This window comes from Pezoporus wallicus, unplaced genomic scaffold, assembly GCF_028554395.1.
Source record: "Pezoporus wallicus isolate ANWC-B61680 ecotype Strahan unplaced genomic scaffold, APGP_CSIRO_Pwel_v1 contig_5261, whole genome shotgun sequence".
NCBI lineage: Eukaryota > Metazoa > Chordata > Aves > Psittaciformes > Psittacidae > Pezoporus > Pezoporus wallicus.
Window position 1 is genome coordinate 8,204,381 of NW_026642423.1, and position 20,571 is coordinate 8,224,951.

Here is a 20,571-nt window from a genome sequence, read left to right on the forward strand (position 1 = left end):
ATATTTGGTGGATTTTTAGTTCACATTTTTTCCTTGGATAAGTCTGAGAAATAAGCAGGGGCCCCAGAATAGAGCTGTTGGTCAGAAAAAAGTCCAGGTCAGTGGGGCACATGCTTCGTGGTTCCCTGCTCAGCCCAGGGTTACTCAGCCATTGTGGTAGGAAAGAAAAAGCCTCCCATCCTCATGTTCTTCCTATTTTGCATGAGGTTTGCTTACAATAGCCTCAGCTCAGTGGACTGAAAATGCAGGTTACAAGAGGGTACATCTAGCCCTGTGCAATCTTACATGCATCAAGGGCTCAACAGGCAGGTTCTGCCCATGCAGAAAGAAGCCTGCAGAGCCCAGTGGCCAGTTTATGAAAGCAAACCCCTGCCCAAGTCACTACAACACCATGTTTTTCCAAGCAGCAGGTCCAGCACCATCTAGAAATAAGCACAGCAGTTTAGGAAGAGCGGGACAAACACCACTCCCCAAAAGCTTCCCCTTGCTGAGCTTCCTGTGGAAACCCAACTGCCTTGTAAAGATACTGTTGCATGGGACAGCTACTGCCTTTCCTCTCATTTTGGTGAGCTCCAGCTCCAAATCTCTCCCTAAGATTATTCTGCAGACAGGATGAAGCATTCAACAGGGCTCAGTTTGGCTCAGAAGTTGTTTGGGATTGACTGGGTTTTTGGAAAACACAGCTCCCGCAGCTCAGGGTTTCTGGCTGCAGGGACATTGTGCAGGCTTCCTGCTGCCTTCCCAAGTTCTGCTGCTAAAAAAATAATATCCCTTGCACTTCCAAATCATACAGCATGTTTTGTCAATGCCCACCGTTGTTTAAAGCCCCTCCGGGCTCCTGCTGGGGACATTATTTCTCTGAGTTTCATAGGCAGCAGGGGATTCTTCCTGATTTTAAAGAGGGCTCCCATGGATCATGAATAATCTGTGACGTTCCTAACACAGACCGTATCCAGTTGTCTTGTAACACACAGAAGGGCTCACATGTGAAAGTCCAACCAGTAGTCTGAGCGACCTGTGAGTATTTTGAAATGCTTTGAATCAGAAAGAGGAGATCTGGGAGGTTACCCAAAGAAACCACTGTGCACACAGCAGTTTCAATATGCTTATTGGAAAATAATGTCTTTCTAAAAGTTTGCCAAACATTTGCTCATGTCCTTAGCCCTCAAAGGCCATACCTCAGCTGTTGTAACTCAGACCAACCCATTTCTTCTTGATTAATACTACACCGCACACAGAAAGATGCCCAGTTTGATGTAAAGACAACCTAGTGAGGGACAGCACTGCTGCACCTTGCTTAGGAATCAAGTCAATGTCCTCCAGTGCTGTGAGCAAGAGGCAGCTCCCCTGGTCAGGCAGATCTTCCTTAGGTATCTTCTCTGTGTACCCCAGGCAGTATCTTCAGGGCATCCACCCGGCTCTCTGCTCTTTTATTCCAGGTGCATATGGCCATTTCTCCATGGAGGACAGGCTAAGATAGCTTGCATCTGGGCACCCTGAAGCAGGTCCGAGCACACCAAGCAACTCTCTGCAGGGACATGCTTTGTGTAGCTGTGTCATAGGAAACACACTTTATCAGCTCTCTCTGTACCTCCTCTAACACCTCCTGGTTTTACTTTTTAAATACAGAAGAAGGGAAAAAAGATACTATTATTATTCAACTCCCTAACAGAATAACTACTATAAATAGTTTATGAAAGTAGTGGGTGCAGTTTATTGGATAGATTCATACAAAGAAAGGACCTTGAAGTTCAATGGAGTGAAATGCTTATTAACAATAATCACACATGAGCATATACAAATACACTATGTATCCGCCAAATACTGATTAATGAACTGAAAGATTAATTGTAAAATGGGTAAATAAAAAGCTGGAGAATCACTAAGTTAGAATGCTGTATATGCACTAAAAATGATTTGATGTATTTGTCAATAACTGTAAAATATTAGACTCACCTTTGAGAATGCATTTTGGCTGCAAAAAACCTTGATCACAACCTCTCTGCCACACACGAGTATATAGATCATTATTTTAACAGTCTTCAGCATGGGGGTAGATCATAGGGCAAGAGTTTGAGGATTTTACTCCTTTTGCCACTGATTGATTGTGTTAACAACCAAGGAAAGTTGGATTTCTGCTACGTTTCACAGTTTCCCTTTTGTAAGTGGGATAATATTTCTTACAAGTTTTTGTAAAGCAGTTTGAGATCTTGGGGAGAAAGCAGCTATTTAAATGCTCTATGTTATTATTTTAGGCCCTGATTCAGGAAAACATCTAAGTATATGTTTAAATCCTGCTGCTTTAATGGGTCAAAACCACCTACTTTAGGCTAAGCTTGTATTGATGTGGCATTTCTGAAAAAGCTGCCCTAAAACTTCTAATTATCCCTATTAAAAATATAGCCCATTGAAGCTTATTTAAAAGATAGAGTTAATTTCGATAAGGGGGAGGAAAAGTAGCAAATTAATGGCAGCTCAGCATATTGAAGCATTACCTTCTGTGTTTAGTTCAGATGAGAGAGGCATGCAGGAGTACCCATGCCTTTTTGATTAGATGCATGCAGCAGACATTAGGTCCCCTCCAAGGATCCTCAGACTTTATGGATCTGGGAGCAGCTTCGCGTTGTCATCAGAACAAAAAGAAATCAAACTCTTTTTCTCAGAGCTGGGCTTCTTCCCCTGGCTCCCCCCTCCCATATTTGTATGTATTTCAAGAGGAGAGTTGGGCTTAGCTTGCTCATAAACTGCAGTTCCTGGGCGGACCCCACACACAGCTGTGCTTTAGCGGCTGGATCCGCCTTCCCGGAAAGCCTAGCCGGGAGCCTCGCAAACTCGGGGCTCCGGGCTTGACAGCAGAAATGCAGAAGACGGGCTGCACCGAGGGAAGATGAATTGGTCAACGCCGTGAAGCCGGGCTTCTGGTTGCTGGCAGGATCCAGAAAATGGGTTACCGGAGAAGACTGGGTCTGCTTTCCTTGCTGCTGCTCTCCTTCTGTGAGTACAAAAATGTTTCTGGTTAGAAAGAGTATGTTAAGCAACATACTCTGCAAGGTCGTTTATTTTTCCTTCCTCCAGCAAAATAGCTAATCTTTGATTTCTCCCCTGACAGCAATTAGATGGAGGATTGGAAATAGCTGAGAGTTTAGTAGAATACACTGCTACAACTGCATCAGCTGTGTATTTCTCTTACGGTAAAGGGCGAGCGATTGCCTTGGTGAAAAGCCCTGCGTTCTCGCTTGGAGCAGCTCGCAGATGTCAGTGTTTACAGTGCAAAAATATATATAGGTCAGCATTACTTGTTGGAAGTTTTTATTTTATAGAGGGAGATTAAAAGTAACTGAAGTGCGCCGCTGAATAATCTGGCTTCAACGGTGTCCAGATGTGATGAAGTTTGCAGCTTAGAACTTTTATCAGCCCCGCTTTATGCACAGAATTAATCGAACTATTAAAGAAGGAAAGAAGTGGGGAGAGGGGGAGGAGAAGTGTCTTTGCAACAACATCTGGTTAGTCAGCAAACCTTTCCAGCACTTACGTAAAGATTTCTTTGTAATAAGTGCCCTGTTTCAGTTTTGATAGCACTTCTTCAATACTGTAGATAAAACCCTTCAACAGCACTTGAAAATGTGCCCATCCATGGTTTAACTTCTCTGGTTTATATCTTGATGATTGTTTTATAACAAGGAATAGATTTGTATATAAGTGAGTGTTATATACACATCTCCTAAGTATGTGTGTGTGTCTTTCTGTATATACAGTGCCTATGTATGTGTATACACACATATATCCCTATATAGTATATATTTATATATTTGCATAGACAATGGCACTTTTTACAGTGAACTCTTTTACAAACACAGACCCATTCCCCTCACTGTGGAAATTCCAATGCAACTGAAATTTCTTTTTGCTCAAAGCAATGAAGTAGGAGGATTATAATTCCACTATTTTTGCATCCAAGTGAAACAACTGGGGGCAGGGATCTGTATCTGCATTCACTTTACAGGGGTCCCCCTATCTACAGGAATAGGGAATGAAAGAATATTATCAATTGGTGTGTAGGCAAATACAAGCCTTCCTGCAACTCGTGAAGCAAAGAGACCCAGATGGAGGGACTTAGGACAAAAGGTCTGGTTGACTTTTCAGAAAGTTATGGAGGTACATAGAATTCCTTATTGTAGATAATACCCTAAAGTGTGATTTGAAATGGAGGACGCTATACCGATAACATCCTGCTAAATTAATCACATTTGGAGCAGAACTGAAGGAATTATTACAAGGTATTATTTAAAGCACAGCCTTGGGTTGTTTTTGGTAAGAAAGAAGACCACTAATTATCCTTCAGAAATACCTAATTTTGGAGTTATTTAACTTATGGCTTCCTTTTTCTGAAAGGCAAGGGTTTTAATCTGAAAGAAGCCAAACCAAAGCATATTATGATTACTAAGCTCATCCAAAAGGTCACATGAGTGATATGATGACAAAATTTGCCTCTCTATGGGGGAAAAAAAAGTAAGCCAAAGCTTGCTTTCCAGCTCAACAATGATAGACATCTTCTGGAGCTACATCCACTTCCCTGAACATACAGTGCTAAGGTTGACCCTACAGTCATTCTGAGGCAGTAAAGTACACTGGGATCCCACTTTGCATTGACTTTAGGGAGAAGGGAAAAGCAGGTTCCCCAAATTGACGGAAAGTAGACATCCAGCTGTTCTTCAAGCAATAAATCCCACAACTCAGCTTGGTGAGAGCAGCAAAATCACTCCTCATAGCACAGAGATTCAAGACTTGCCATGGCCCAGATTGCATCTCTCTTATCCCAGAATAACTCCATCTGAGCATCCTTAGGGACTTTGCTGCTCTCCATAAGGGTTTACACGAGAGCAGGAGAGATCCCAATTTGTGCTCCACATTACCTGTCTCTATCCCTTTATCACTAATATGGTTGAGATCAGACAGCACATCTGACTGCTTTCATCCATATGTGATAGAGAAAAGGATTGTAGACTGACAGACTGAGATTTCAGCTACTGGATTTCCCCATTTTTCCCTGGCCAGCCCTAGCAAGGTTTCCAAAAATCTACCCTTCAATTTCTCCCCAGTGGCAGTGGCTGCTGGAAGGCAGCATTTTTATGTGGCTTTCTCAGCAGGAGGTGCAGACAGGAGCTGGAGTTGCACCACTGCTAACACAAACTCACACAGGTGAGCAGGGAATCCTTCCAGAGCAGAGAGCTGGCACGGTTCTGGATTTACCTAACCTAAGGCAAAAAAAATTACAAGGATCATTGGGGATTGCAAAACCTGTCTTACAGTGCAGGGGCTGAGGGCTTTCAGTGTCTTTGGTTTGGAGAGGAGGGAGCTGGGAGCTGAGCTAGGCATCATCTGTAACCAGGTCCCAGAAAGATGCTTTCTGGCAAAAGGCTTCCTCTTCTATGGGACACAGGGAAAACAAGATTTATATGCTGGAAGTTAAAACCGGGTGCTTTTGTGTTAGAGCACAACACAGTAAAGTTGTTCCAACAGGTTATTACTCAGGCTCAGGATGTGGTGAATTTTTGTGCTCAAAGCCTTCAAGACTGCAAGACTATCTGCTCAGCAGACTATAACCCATTCAGAAGCTACGTACTTGATATCAGGATTACTGTATTGTGCACTTGGAAACACTACAGCCTTAAAGTTAATAAACAGGAGTTTTCCTGCTCTGTTTTGTATCGGAATCAGGAAAGTCTCCCTTGTGATCTGTCACGAACAGGGCTCAGGTCAGGTCATGCAAGCATGGGGGTGAGTAAAATCTTGTCTCACAGAGAGGAAAGCACCACAACTCTCTGAGCTGTTGAGACAACCTAAAGAACGTGAGCTAAGTGTCACTGGTGTGACGACAGCTCCCAGGGCATGAAGAGCCCCAGGAGCCCAGTAGAGTGCCTTTGGCCATTCAACCTCCAAAAGAGGATATGAAACTTACCATCTGCCAGGGCACGTAGCACTTAAGAAGGGAGAGCTGTACCCCAGGGGATCTGCTGAAGCTCCAAAGAAAGAGAAAGAGGATTTGTGAAACAAGGGAGGGCTGCAGGTCTGCTGCTGCAAGTCCAGGTTTGGGTCTGTTTTCCCATAACTCAGTCTCCCATTAAAATTCTGGCTTGCTAAAATATCCTGACATTTTTTGGTGTGACTCTCCTGGACTCCCTTTGCCACTGTCCCTCAAGGCACTTTGATGGCTTCACAGAAAGCACATTCAAGGTGGTATCTCTTGGCAGGTGGTGGCTCTCTGAAGCCACATGCTCTTCTCTGCTTACACAAACCAGCCCCAGTTCCCGCAATGAGCCTCTTTGGCTAAATACATGTAGCGTATATAAGTCATAAATCTTGACAGGGAGCTCCGGGGCTGTCAGGGAAACATCTCTGGCTTTTGATCTGCTCAAGAATTCTCTGACCTATCCCAGGCTCCTCAGGCAGCTCATTCAAGAAGCTGGCCTCTCATTTCTCAGGTCGCCAGAACTAAAACCAGGGGTCATACTGCCACCAAGTTCCAGCCTGCTCCTCAGGCAGGGGAGCTATTGGGATTGCAGCCCAACACCAAGTATACACACAATCCAGTAACATGGGATGAAACCTGAGCTAGTGAGAGCATGAGAGAAGAGGTTGAAGGAAGAGTCACCCTCCATTTCACAAGCAAATGCATCCATTTGTAGTAAGGGGCTTTGTATGCCCAAGGCTGAGCTGGAGCAGCAGAGCAGACCCCTCCTCTGAGGCTATGCAGCACATGGAGGTGGGTGCTGCCTGCCCCAGGACACATGGGTGCGGGGTTGTGACAGTCCTCAAGTAGCAGCATATTTTGTTTTGATGTTGTTTTTAAGGCAGCCAAAATATCACGGAAGAAATTATCACCCTCAAAACAAACCAGGGGGCTGCAGGGGTCCCATGTCAGCTGAGTGTTGGTAGCTGGGTTGGAAGAAGGCACAGCATCCCACTGCCTGAAGGAGAAAATTGCCCATCCTACCATAAGGCTAAATAAGAACAAAATTGCAATATGTTCTCCAGTTAGGAAATGAAAGGGGAAAGCACAAGAAAAACCCTGACAGTGCAAACCCAGTGTCCTCTGCAGTGTTGGAAGTGGTGTGAGGCTCAGCAAGGAAAGTGATGGATTATTTTGAATTTGCCTGTACACTTCTCCAAACCTGATGCTGCAGTTTCAGCCCCTGGTGCAAGTTAGACTAACTGAAGCTGGCAGCGAACAGCTATATCAGATTTATGAAAGCAGGCATTTCCTCTCCCCTTGCATCTCTAGCTTTGCTCAGGCCTGAGAGGGGCTGGTCATCATTAAAACTACTCAAGTCTGTATTTTTGTGGGGGGCGTTTGGGAGGAATGTCCTTTTTGAAATATAATTCCACGGATCATGAAATTAAAACACACCATTTTCTAACAAAACCAAACCCAAACCTGATTTTTAATGGCGTTTCACTGGTGTTATCACTACTAATGATGGTCACAAAGACATTTTTGTGTACTAGTAGTAAAAAAGTTCAGCCAGCTGCAACCACATTTGTTGCTCCCATTAGAAATGGAGTCCTGAACAGATGTATCCCACACATTCACTGAATATGCAGAAAGCAAACATTGGCATTAAAAACAGGTGACTGGGGGCTTTTATTCTGAGAAAGTATTCAACTCTATTGCCTGTCCTCCACAGCTTTATATTGTTTCATGGTTTGTTCTGTCGAGCTTATTTCCTCGGGACATTATTTTCCTCTCCCCTTAGTGATAACTCTTTGCAATAACATTTGCTTTCAGCCGGCCTGCACAGCATTGCAGTTTGCCATAAACTAATGAACTCTCCCATAGATTGTCATGTTTTCAAGGAAGCGCAACATCTGATCTTTTTATTAAAAAAAAAACAGTCCCACCAAGGAGACAAAATCAGCAGCTCCCACACACTTTGCTCTTTTCACATCCAATGTTTAGTGCTGTGTGCCAAGTGAAAGCCTCGCCCTGGAAGGGGCCTCCATGCAGAGGGGAGAAAACACTACTGATGGCTGCTTGCCTTATCAAACCTGTGGATTACAGCTACACTATCTCCATGCTGGACCCCAACTGTGGGATAACATTTCCTTAGGGATCTTCAGGGGGAAATGAAGGGGTGGCTGAAAGCCATCTTGGCCCTGGCTTGCATGCGCATCCCTGAGTTCAGAGATGACTGTTGTGATCCTGCCTCCGGAAAGGGTCTGTAACCTCCACCAGAGTCATATTTCTTGATTGTCGGTTCATCTTTATGTTACAGCCCATTCACGGCTGAAACTCTCTCCTGCCAACTGCTGGTAGCTGTCAGTCTTTCAGAAGTGGGAGAGCCTGTTTATCGTGCAAGCCCCTCTGTGGCTCATGCTCCCACCAATTATGCTGCTTCAGGACTTACCCTTTCATGGAGCTGTTCCATTGCAGTGTTTTGCTTCCCATTGATAAGCCAGGAACATGCCTGACAAATGACATCTGATTTATATACAAATGCATCTCGGCACTGGGGCAACTAATACATCCAGCTGTACACCGCAGCCTGCCAGTCTGCACTGAATGGAGGACTATCGCCACGTGGATTCTAGAAGCTCTGAGGATATACCTCAGCCCAAGTGTCACCCTTGACTAGACAGGATTATTTACATCTGGATTCAATATTAAAATAAAAAAAATATTAAAAAGAAGACCATTTCAGCATTTGCGGTGTGCGATTTGCAGCGATCAGCAGGAGCAAGCTGCAATGGGGAGCTGATGTGCCGTTCCAGCGGTGGCAGCTGCTGAGTGTCACTTTGCGGAGTCCTGCGCTCCAGTTCAACCCATGCCTTGGCCACAACTCATTCTCTGCATGGCTGAAGCATTATCATACGCTCTGCCTGGGCCTGCAGCAATATCTCTCACCTACCCATGCTGTGGATGGAGATGTTCCTTTCAGCTCCGTGTCATTTACTCTCCACTGGACATGAAACTCCAGCCCTTCAGGGTGAGGAGATGTCCAAAGAAAGCTCTGTCCAGCAGCTTCCACCCAGGCTCCAGAGTCAGTGCTGATGATGCCTGAAGGTATCTGAAGGAAACGTCTGCCTGTTTTCACTCAGGCTGCAAAGAACTGTTCTCCCTGACTTGCAGCGTATCATGGCAAGTCCTCTGACCATGCCTGGTCAGAGCCTGGGAGCTAGACAGTCCATGTCTCCAGGGCTGTCACACCCTAATATGTGCCCTGCATGCAAAGCAGTGCAGGGGAGCTTGTGCCAGCAACTGGAAGCAGTGCAACCATGGCAGTCAGCAAACAGGGCTGGCTTATTGCCCAGGTCTGGGGTCTAGGCAGGGCTGAGCCCTGAAGCAATCACCTAAGGTGACACCAACTGATCAGGTCCAGTCATTTGATAAGTTATCTCGTTGCCCCAATATCTGAGCATCTCCTAATCTTTTTGTGTTGGTGGACAGTAAACAGTCCCTTCAACACACCTGTGAAGATGTTCCCTCTGGGAACAACACACTTATGTTGCTGCTTCTGGGAGGCCCAGAGATGTATGCCAAAGTGCCTGGCCTGCTGGTTGTTATACGCCTTTTTTTCAGATCAACAATGTGAAACTCTCAGATTTTGATGCTGATCCCTTCTCATTTTAGCCATCCCAAACCAGAAGGCTTGACCTTGGTGCACTGTGCACCCCGTCAGAAAGATGAAACTGCCAATATGAATTCATACTGTGCCCAGCACTGGAAATCTAGAGAAGAATTTCTTCTCTTCTGCAAAATCAGCAAATCAGACCCCTTCCTGTAAACAGTTCTTAGGAGTACCATGACCACATTTGCTACAAAAGTCTTGACAACTAATGCTGGTATAGATATTTCTTTCAAAAGACCCATTCCTGTTTTCAGGTGGATCTTGAATAAGATGCCACTCATGCAGGATGAATGCTCATGTCCTCTGACAATGTTTGTCAGAGCAGGTCACTAGTTAACACAGTTAACACAGCTGGGACATGATGAGGAACATCTGTCTGATTTTGCTTGATAAAACTTCCTGCCTGGGAGACTCTAGACACTAACATCCAGCATGGAAGTAACTGAATCAGCTGCTGTCTTGCTGCATAGAGCATTTTTTCCACACTAGATCTATCCCAAAATTAGTCCAACCAGTCCATGGTAGCAAACAAGACCCTTCTTCTTACAATGGGAAGTGACACACAGAGCCATAAGCAATGAGCAGTTGAATGAATCATCCTTCTTCAAATAGACCCAGGGTACAAGTGTCCACAGAAATAAGACCAATGAATCCCCTGGGAGCTCAGTTCCTGCCATGCCTTTAATATGTCAAAAGGCAGTCGGTGGTAGAAAATGGTCGCAGACATTCCCACCAAAGGCAATTTGTTTGGCTACAGATCTCAGCACACATCGAGCTCTGGTTTTGTATATTTACTCTGCGCTCACCTGTCTGCAAATAGCGTCACAAGTGGCCAACCTTGTTTTTCTCACCCATGCCAGGGCTATTACCCTTGCAACAGGCTGTGGCTTGGGAGGCAGCTTTTGGGCAGCAGCATTGCTTAGCGATACCCAGACTGTAACACCTTTCAGGTGGTGTCCTGGGGCAGGATACTGACTTGAAAAGACAACGCACCACTGCAAAATTATGAGATCTCAGAGTGGGGGGTGGCAAACAGAACATTTCCCTCTTTATCTGTTCCTCCATGCTAGAACAGCAACTTTGCCCCATGCACCTCATCCCCTGGAGCCACTGAGGCTCCCTGGAGCTGAGCTGCAGCTCTGACCAGGGGCTGGAATCTGCAGAACCTTCACCTGCAAGAGTGATCCCTTGAGAGGTATCACATCGACATGCAAGCTCCTGTTACTTTCATGTGTAGAGAAAATGCGCTTCAGGCCCTGTCAACAGGTCTCGTGTTCCATTCCTGCAAAAATTCCTTTCCAAAAACCCGCTGCCTCTGCCCTCCTGCTATAGATCTCTTCTGCTTAGAAAAACAGAAGATATTCACATTGAATTCTACCCTATTGGACAGTGCTTCTTTGTAAGTTAGAACACAAGCTCCTTAGACGATATTCTTTCAAGAGATCGAGAAAGAAGTGAAAGAGAAGAATGCACCATCTATTTATATGCTAAATGTGGGATGCTTTAGGAGAAGCAAGAAAGTTTTTTGAGTCTGTAACCCAAGCTAGGTTCAAGTTCAAGTTCCCTCTGACAGCACAAATTACTTAATTGCTGTTAGAGCTGGTCTAAATGAGGGCAAACCTCATAATAATTTTAGCAGACATAAAGAATGGGCAGTGCTGGAACAACTTGATGACAGTACATGGACAGAGAAGTTGATACCCTGGAGGGAAGGAATGCCATCCAGAGGGACCTTGACACGCTTGTGAGGTGGGCTGATGCCAACCTCATGAAGTTTAACCATGACAAGTGCAAGGTCCTACACCTGGGTGGGAGCAATCCCAGGCACAGGTACAGGTTGGGCAGAGAAGAGATTCAGAGCAGCCCTGTGGAGAAGGACTTGGGGGTGCCGGTTGATGAGAAAATGAACACGAGCCGGCTTCAGTGTGCGCTTGCAGCCCGGAAAGCCAACCGTATCCTGGGCTGCATCAAAAGGAGCGTGACCAGCAGGTCCAAGGAGGTGATCCTGCCCCTCTACTCTGCTCTCTTGAGACCTCACCTGGAGTATTGTGTGCAGTTCTGGTGTCCTCAACATAAAAAGGACATGGAACTGTTGGAACAAGTCCAGAGGAGGGCCACAAGGATGATCAGGGGACTGGAGCACCTCCTGTATGAAGACAGGCTGAGAAAGTTGGAGCTGTTCAGCCTGGAGAAGAGAAGGCTGCATGGAGACCTCATAGCAGCCTTCCAGTATCTGAAGGGGGCCTACAAGGATGCTGGGGAGGGACTCTTCATTAGGGACTGTAGTGATAGGACAAGGGGTAACGGGTTAAAACTTAAACAGGGGAAGTTTAGATTGGATATAAGGAGGAAATTCTTTCCTGTTAGGGTGGTGAGGCACTGGAATAGGTTGCCCAGGGAGGTTGTGAATGCTCCATCCCTGGCAGTGTTTAAGACCAGGTTGGACGAGGCCTTGGGTGATATGATTTAGCTTAAGGTGTCCCTGCCCACGGCAGGAGGGTTGGAACTAGATGATCTTAAGGTCCTTTCCAACCCTAACTATTCTATGATTCTATGATTCTAAGTAACAGAACATGTCTGCCCCAGCAGCATGTCGCACAGTCCCTTGCAAGCCCCGCTTCTCATTGGGAATCCAAATAATGCAAATGCAAAAAAAAAAACAAAACTAGTCAATGAGGAAAAGTCCACCCGAGACTGGAAGAGCAGTTCCAGAATAATGTCTCTTTGCGGGCTCATGAAAGTCCTTCTAGCAGATGGTAAATCGAATGTGTGCCAGGAATTTCAAACGCTCCTCAGGAAGCTCATGTAAACCATCAGTAAACCATTTGCACTTAAAACAGAGTGAACCCTCTTGCCCAAATGTGACCCAGATAATGTTTCTGACATGTTTACGTCTTTGGACAATACCTTTAAATTTCAATTCCATCTATTCATGGAGATCAAGGATTCCTGCAGAGCCTGAAAAATATACACAGAACTGAATTCCAGAGTAAAGTGTGCTGATAAAAGTAAAGAAACCAAACCAAACCAAAAAACCAAACCTGCTGTGCGGTTTACTTGAGTTGCAGTAGTTAAGACAGAGCAATATCTCCAACTGACTTGCAGCTCACTTGCTTTTGCTGTTAGGTTCATTGCTGCTGCTTTTCAAGGTAGAGAGGGGGACTCCTCTCTGCTCTATCTTCCTCAGAATGAGGTGCAGAAGCTGCTGTTAAATATGATATAGGATAGACTGTTGGCAGCTCTGGAGAAACAAGAGCAACAAGAATGATGGCAACAGCATTGTGGAGTTCATTGACTCTTACCTTCTACCTTTCAGCTCCAGACCTACAAGTGCTGTTAAATCCTCAGCAATTTATGGAACAACTTGCAACAAAATGAGTTCAAACCACCCGTGCGTGGCCAGGCTGTGACTCCTTCTCCCAGCCAATGTGGGAGGAAGGCAGAAGGGACTCATTTTTAAGACCAGGCTTTAGTCAAAACTGGATCACTGCAAAGCGATCTTCAAAGGGCTGAAATGTCAGAGCCCCCTGAAAACATGGCATGCGAATCCCCCGCCATCAGAAGGCACTTTCCATGGGGGACATGCTAGCTTAGCCCTCTACAAACTTCACTGGCAGCATACGCACACCACTCCACGGCATACGTTAAAGCATCGCTTTACCCTGCAAACTCCCTGATAAGCACAGGCACTGGCAGGGCTGCTAAAATTGCTGTCAACATTGTACACAGCAGTTTCCCCTCCTCCTTGGGCCTTGAATAAATTTCTCTGCTTTCCACCCTACAAAGAGAAATAGCACATTCCCCTCATGCGCCATCTGAGCTGGTGGGAGTTGCTGTGGCTGTGGGGCCATGGTGTGATGCTGGTAGAGTAACCACACGGGACTGGATGTATGTATAGCTTTTCTTTGCCTGAATCCCAGCTGTGGAGTTTTGTCCCTCCCAGACCCCAAACTTGTTGCTCAGGCTGTGCTGCTGGCTTGGCTTACCATATCAGGGCTTTTTCAATGCTGCACGGGGGTAGGAAGAGCAGCAGAAGGTGCAGAAGAGAAAGGAACAGGGACAATAGGTTCAATGAAAGGAATTGTTGCCAGCAGAGATCTTGGGTTGCACCTTCAGACACAGGATGACAGTGGGACTTGGTTTGCATCATAGCTCCTCGCATTTGACTTTCATAGCCCAGTACTTAACCAGCGACCTCCAAATGCCTAATGAGATAAATATAGTTGTTATCGGGCAAACTCACAACTGCTTTTGTCTGCCAGGGAGGTTTTTGCCTGGCATGGTAATGGTTCTGTAGGAACCTGCTATAATTACTCAGCAACCTGCAACAGCCAGCACACACTTGGCACGTAGGAAAAGAAAAGATCTGTGTTAAACTGCTGTCCTGTGCGACCTGAGGAACTCCTGTGCTTCAACTCTCCCTCAGGCCACCTTTTCAATGACAGATGCAGAGCATCCCTGCTCACATCCCAAGTGGCCTTCAGAATGGCCCCCAAGACCCTACCTTGTGGGTTCTCTTCTGGTTTTAGGACGGCTTTGCTCATTGAAGGAGTCAGCAGAAGGCTACCTCCACATGGAGCTGTGAACTTGTCCACCAGCATCCCCTTCAGGGCTGTCCTGTTTTGCCCCTTTAGGACCCATCATCTTCCCCTGGGATCATGGCTTGGTACCAACATTCTGTTCAAACTGCAGTCCAGCAAGTGGCAAATGCTGCTACACGATCCATCAGCCCAATCAGGTGTAATTTGGCAACTCAGCTTAACTTGGACTTAGCTACTTGCCTGGGTGAAGCAGGTGCCTGGGTGCCCTAGGGGCATATGGAAAACCAGTGCAAATAACATGCACATAGGTAACCCCCAGCCACCAACTTTGCTGATGTTTCAGTGAAGAGCATCAGCAAAATAGATACAGAAAAACACATAACATTTCAGACATTGCTGAATGTTTCAAAGACAGTGAGAAAAACAAACTAAATAGTGCAGGGCCACTTGTGTTTCATCCAATCTCCATTCCTCCACCTTCAGCTCAACATCTCTGGGTGCAAACTGGTGGTTATAGGAAGGATGTTGTCTGTAACACCAGGAAGAAGAATGCTGCTGAAAGAGCTTGAGTTCAGAGTCTAATGGGAGTATAGTTTTTGCCTCACCTGGTGCTCCTAGTCCTTCCAAAGTTGAGCAAGGTCAGAACATTCTCCCCATCATGTTGGGCTGGGTCTGCTGGGCTTCAGGACCTCAGGTCTGCAGTGCTGGCTTGCTTTGCTTTTCAGACTTCAATGTTAAACTTTCTTTGGTGAGTAATTTTCACGTTTGAAGTAGTTCTCCAGCTAAAAGGCAAATGGTATGCAAACATAACATGTTCCAAGGAGCAACAGAAGTCCACAAAGATGCTTAAAAATTATTAAGTGAAATAAACTTTATCTTAATAGCTTCTTGGGAGTAAACGGAGGGGATTTGCTTGTAACACCCTGTCATGTTGAGCATGCAATTTTTCCATATTCTAATGGTTTGCATGAAAACTTGGATGCAAAGTAGCCACATGGAGATGGGGAAGATCCTCCAGGAACTGCTTTGCATGTGGAAATTAATTTCAGTTCAGCCACTTCAGAACATGTTTTCTGTTTACTTTCTACTGACACGGAATCAGCAGCGGTTGCATCACATGCGGGATTGGTTAGCCAGTTACATAATGCTTAATAAATCCAAGAGAAATAATATGAAACACATCACCCACTCTAGGAAGAGTAACAGTACCTCAGCCGGTGTCAGTAACCCATCTGGGCTAGGCACTGGTGAAGCATCTGAACCCGATGCTAGGGGGATGAGGGGTTGTGCTGCTGCACAGTAGATGTGATTAGGAAAAATGCTTGGGGTGTGTTTAGAAGCCTTGAAGACAGACAGATTGCCTGGACAGACCATGTGTCATGGTAAGGGTATATCAAAAAGCAGAGCTCCCACTCCTGCAGAGAGAGCAGCTCACCCAAACCCACAGGGCAAGGCAGGCACGTGCTCGCGCACCCAGATCCAGCTGTATCTACTGCTCGCTTCACCTCATTAATTTTCCTCTGAGTACTTGGTAAAATCATAACGGCCCTTAACAGAAAGAGCAGGGTTTGGCAATTAAGCTATTTACCACAGAGTGTTTTCTCAGTGGTGGCGTGGAGAAGAGAGGACGCTTTGCTGAGGTATCAGTGCTGGTGCCCAGGGAGTGAAGAGGAAGGGGGACAACCCAGGATGGGGCTGCCAGGCTAAACACAAAACAGTGGTGCTGAGTTGCACCCAAAAGAGTGGGGTGTGCAGGAAGACGACAGTGTGAGTGCCCCAGCTCTCCCAGGAAAGCTGTCCAACCTACAGAACCATTGCTCCAAGCACACTCCACTGCAACGGACCAGTCCTCCTTTCCCACATTTCCCTGCCTGCTCTGCTCCCTCACTTTACTGCTAATCCCAGGGGAAAGCTGCTGCTGCCTTCACCCACCCTGTGGTTAAATACCAGCAGAGGAAAAGCTAGGGATGAAGGGGTTAACTACTTCAGGCTCAGCACGAGCCAAGTCTGTAAGTGACTCCCTATTGCTATTTCGAAAAGAAGCTGCCTGGAAAGGGAAAGGAAAAAAGAAAAAAAAGAGAGAGGTTTACTTTACAACCATCATTATTTCATCTGCAGAGTTTATACAATGGAAAATAAAAGCCAGGGTACACGAAGTCAAATCATTTCTGTTTCATTAATGGTATGGAAATCGTTTTGTTTTTATAGAGGAAAAACAAATGTGAACTCGATGTGTGTGTGCGCGCGCATGCAACTCCTTTCATTGCAAAGGGCAGAGCAGTGAAATCCAGAAATAAAAAATGACTCAGAGGCCGTAGGATCTATGAGTCAGTTGAGCTGTTGTTGTTTTTAAACACAAGCAAGAGCACAATATGGCAGATAATTGCCTGTGCAGCCCTCCGGTCACAGGCGTCCCCACCGGCCTGGCCATCCTGCAGTAGCATGCCTGCTCCCTGCCAGCCCACCCCAGCACTGGGCACCACCCGAACCCTGAACTGGCACCCAGACCTCCAGGAACCAATCCCAGAGGGACTGAACATGGTTATCCCAGCAGGAGCAGCTCTGGGGGAACAGAAAGTGAAATCCGGGGCAGGAAATTTGGTATCTCCTGGAGGGGAAACACCTTGCTATGGGTGGAGGAGAAGAATCCCTGGCGTTGCTCAATTTCATTGCCTTGGGCAAGAACAAGATGGGCTGTGACAGTGGATGGAGGGGAGAAGCAGTTCTAAGGGCAGACGGAAGAGCAGCGTGGGGTTGGGTGCACTGCCCCTGTCCTCACCCACAAGCACAGACATCATCTTACTGAAGTCAAAGAGAAATCTCTCAGGCCAAATCCTCCCTGCCAAGTGCCAGATATTGTCTCAGCAGTACTGGCTTTCTTGAGGCATGACCCTAGGGTACTGCTCTAGGAAATGTCCCAGTCCCCCAGAAGAAGGGTCATTGCACTGACGCATAGACAACTTGCATAGGGTACCCAAGCAACACCGGAGATTACCAAAGCAGAAGGACAGACAATATTCTGAAGAGCTCATCTCTCCCTGGGGTGAAGTTAGATCATGATGTAATTTAAGCATCTGAAAGAGATTGGAGAAGTCTGCTGGTACAATTCATACCCAATTTACTTTGTAATGGGACTAAGCAGAATTTGCTAAACACTTAATTTAAAGGGATATTTTCACAAAGGAAAAATAAGTGGTGGAATAAGTCAGTTACCAGCCTGTTTGAAGAAGATCCAAGCAAACCAGAAATGTATACTGCATGCCTTTCTGGCACTGGAAAGCACTGATGTCTAATGCAATCAAAATCAGCCTTTTTTTATTCACCAGGAAACATTACTGGCTCATATCTTGCTCCATAATGCACTCTGCCAAGTACAATATCTATTATGCAGAAAGATGTGGGACCACATACCTGAGGGCAGAGCCTGGTCTTCTGAACTGAATGCAGCCTGAGAGCTGCTGGGTTTCCTGGGGGATCTGGGTGTTTGTGTCTTGCAGGAGCAAAAAAATGGGATAACAAGTTTTTTCAGCTCCATTTGGTCTGCTCTACCTCTCCTGCAAAGATAAAGATGCAAACTTTGTAAAACACATAGAGTGGCTTGGTACTAAAAGCCTCTTCAGTTCAACAGCTGAAAGTAGCACCAGATTCCACCACTGGAGAAGCAAAACTGTGCTGGAGGAAGCCAAGCTGCATCTGAAAGGAGGCACTGGAACAGATTGCCCAAGGAAGTTGTGAATGTAGCACCCTGGCAGTGTTCAAGGCCAGGCTGGAAGGGGATTTGAGCAACTTGGTCTAGGGGAAGGTGTCCCTGCCCATGGCAGAGGGTTGGAACTGGGTGATTAAGTCCTTTTCAACCCTAGCCATTCTATGATTCTATGAACATCTTAAGGCCTAGTTCTGGGGAGATCGTGCAGTGAGACCAGGCGCTTTCTGACAGATCTAGCTCAGGCTGGAGCTGCCTGCAGGAAATCTGGGGTCTCTGCTACACAGGTCATGCTAGACAATTGCAATGGTGGCTTCTGACCCTACATAGGATCTCCTTAAATCAGGGACATAGGAATTAACCTGATGTAGCCCATCTGTGGCACTAGTGATTGCTTCATGGAGGAGGCAGCTGAGAAGCAACCTGCCAATGGAGAACACCTAGATCCTGGTGTTCTCACATGGGTCAGCAAGACAGTGGAATCCATCAGCCCTGCTGTTGCTTAAATCCTAAAAACAGGTACTGGATATAATATGGAAAGAATTTGTTTGTTCTTACAATACTTTTATGAGAGGCTCTGCTATTGTGTAATCATGTAATTAGCCATGCATGAAAGCCCAAGGCAAAGCCTAATCCTAAATTTAGCAGTGGATGAAGGACTTGCTGCTGAGCCCGGGCTCACCCAGGTGGAAAAGCAGGTCTCAGCACAGGCTGGGTTTCCATCAGGCCACCTTCTGGGGGTTTCCAGGAGCAAAATGGCTGCAGGGTTGAGATAGAGGTGCTCCCCAATCCTGTTTTATTGTGCTGCTGTCAGAGAAAGCCACACAGCATGGCAGCTAATCTCCCAGGCCTTAGTCTCTCCAAGTGCAAAGCATGGAGATTACAGGCTGACTGACCTGCATGGAAAAGATGATGCAGGGAGCTCCCGGAGCCGCTGCAGTATTGGCAAGCTGGGAACCCCTCTGCAACTGCTGAGTTAGCATCAGCCCCATCCCTGAGTGCTTAGAGAAACACAGGAAAGAGAGGGTAGACCTCACTGTAGAGTATTAATGACCTAAAAATGTTCATTTTTTCTTTGTCCTTGAAAAATAAAAAACAATTTAAGATAAATTTACTATTGAAAGATGGAGCATAACCTGAAGGACCTATAATGGCAGTCCTATATGGCAGAGGCCTTGGTCCCCTTCTACCTGGTGAAGAGGAGAGCTGGGGGCAGTTCAAGTGTCTTAACACCTCATACCAAGCACCTTTCCTTAAGCCTATCTGGTGTTTAGTTGTCACAAAACAGCATGCTAGAGAGAATAATTGAGAATTAAAATTGCTTGTTCTGCCCCATAGCAAAAATGCATTGCCTGCCATCACTTTGGCTATGAAGCGATGAAGCAGAAACTTTCTCTATAATGAACGCACTGTGCCTCCACCTCCATGCACCCCAGGCTTGCTCCTTAGTGATTCACCCTCTTTGAGGGCTGCAGTGTGCAAAAAGCTGGAGCCAGAGTTCGGTGGTGGATGACCTACCTGCTCTCTGGGGCTGCACAACCTAATGAGAGCCCTGTTTATCCCACTGGGTTCTTACACTGCAGTCACCATTGGCAGCTGAGCACATGGCAAGCGAGCAAAAAGCTCCTCTGCTGGGAACTGACTGCTTCCGCTTCTGCGGAGATGGGATAGTATGAAATTCTCTGTGAGAGCTGTTTTAGATGACTCTCTTCTGGGGGGAGGAGAATGGGTTATTGACTACAGCAGTGGGCCTTGTAGGTGGCCAAGCAGAAAGCATGGATGCCCTGAGGACAAGAGGCTGGAGGGCTGCCCTAACATGCATGAAAAAATATCCTGGTGTCCTTGGGTGGTGGTATCACCCCTGCTGCTCTTGCAGGAGACTCAGGCAATTCTGGTGTAGTTTTGTCCTTTATTCCTCTACTTGAAAAATATCTGATATTTTCTCAGTAACCTCTCTGGGGTCCCCATTATAGATACCAGAAGACTTGATCCCCCTCTCGTGCATAAGAGAACAAGCCTTCCTATTGATAGGAAGCCAAGCTCACTGTGAGCCCACCTATCGGTGACTTCAAACCATCTTTCCAACTGTCATTCCACAGTAACTTTGACTAACTGTACTATTTATTGGCTCACATCACATACTTATGGCTTCAATTTATTTTTGGAAAACTCAACCCACATTTAATTAGTTTATAGTTTGTTCCAAGTTTTGCTTATCCAGCTTTTTTTTTGTCTTTTTTTTTTTTAAGTTTGTATTTTGATGTTTAGCATTTGCCTTGGCAACATCTGGAACCCCTTTATGGAAGTGTATTGTTACTTTTACTGCTCGTGCAGCTTTATTAAATCATCCAACTATTAATATTGAAAGTGTTCATCTGGGTCTAATCAGGGCCAAGATGAGTGATGTGGCAGTTAAATTGCACCTACCAGCTAATGGTTCAAGGACACAAAGTCCTGAAGGAACTTGCAGTGGGCTTTGTGCTCTTCTTTTTAGCTTCCTAGGAGAAGTAATGGGGGAAAAAGCAGGTATTCCTGCTCTGACTTTTCTTTCAGAGCAGATAACAAAACTGCAGCCTGAGCTAGTTTAGAACCATTTGTCTCCAAAGAATTTTGTCTGGTTACCACAATATTTCTGGATCTTCTTTCCATATTTAACTCTTTCCTCTGCCCTGGCTTCCCCCCTTCGCAGAGCAAACAACTG

The 20,571-nt window shown here is 45.9% G+C and overlaps 1 protein-coding gene across 1 annotated transcript in view; it reads left to right on the forward strand.

Moving 5' to 3' along the window:
• The first annotated feature begins 2,484 nt into the window (after positions 1–2,484).
• The window catches only part of LOC130610317 (TGF-beta receptor type-2-like), a 34,447-nt gene continuing 16,360 nt past the window's right edge, over positions 2,485–20,571 (forward strand). The window contains 4 exon segments of the mRNA XM_057430087.1: positions 2,485–2,779; positions 2,782–2,873; positions 2,875–2,922; positions 2,925–2,994. Coding sequence (XP_057286070.1) covers positions 2,704–2,779; positions 2,782–2,873; positions 2,875–2,922; positions 2,925–2,994 — 286 coding nt within the window. The 5' untranslated portion in view covers positions 2,485–2,703.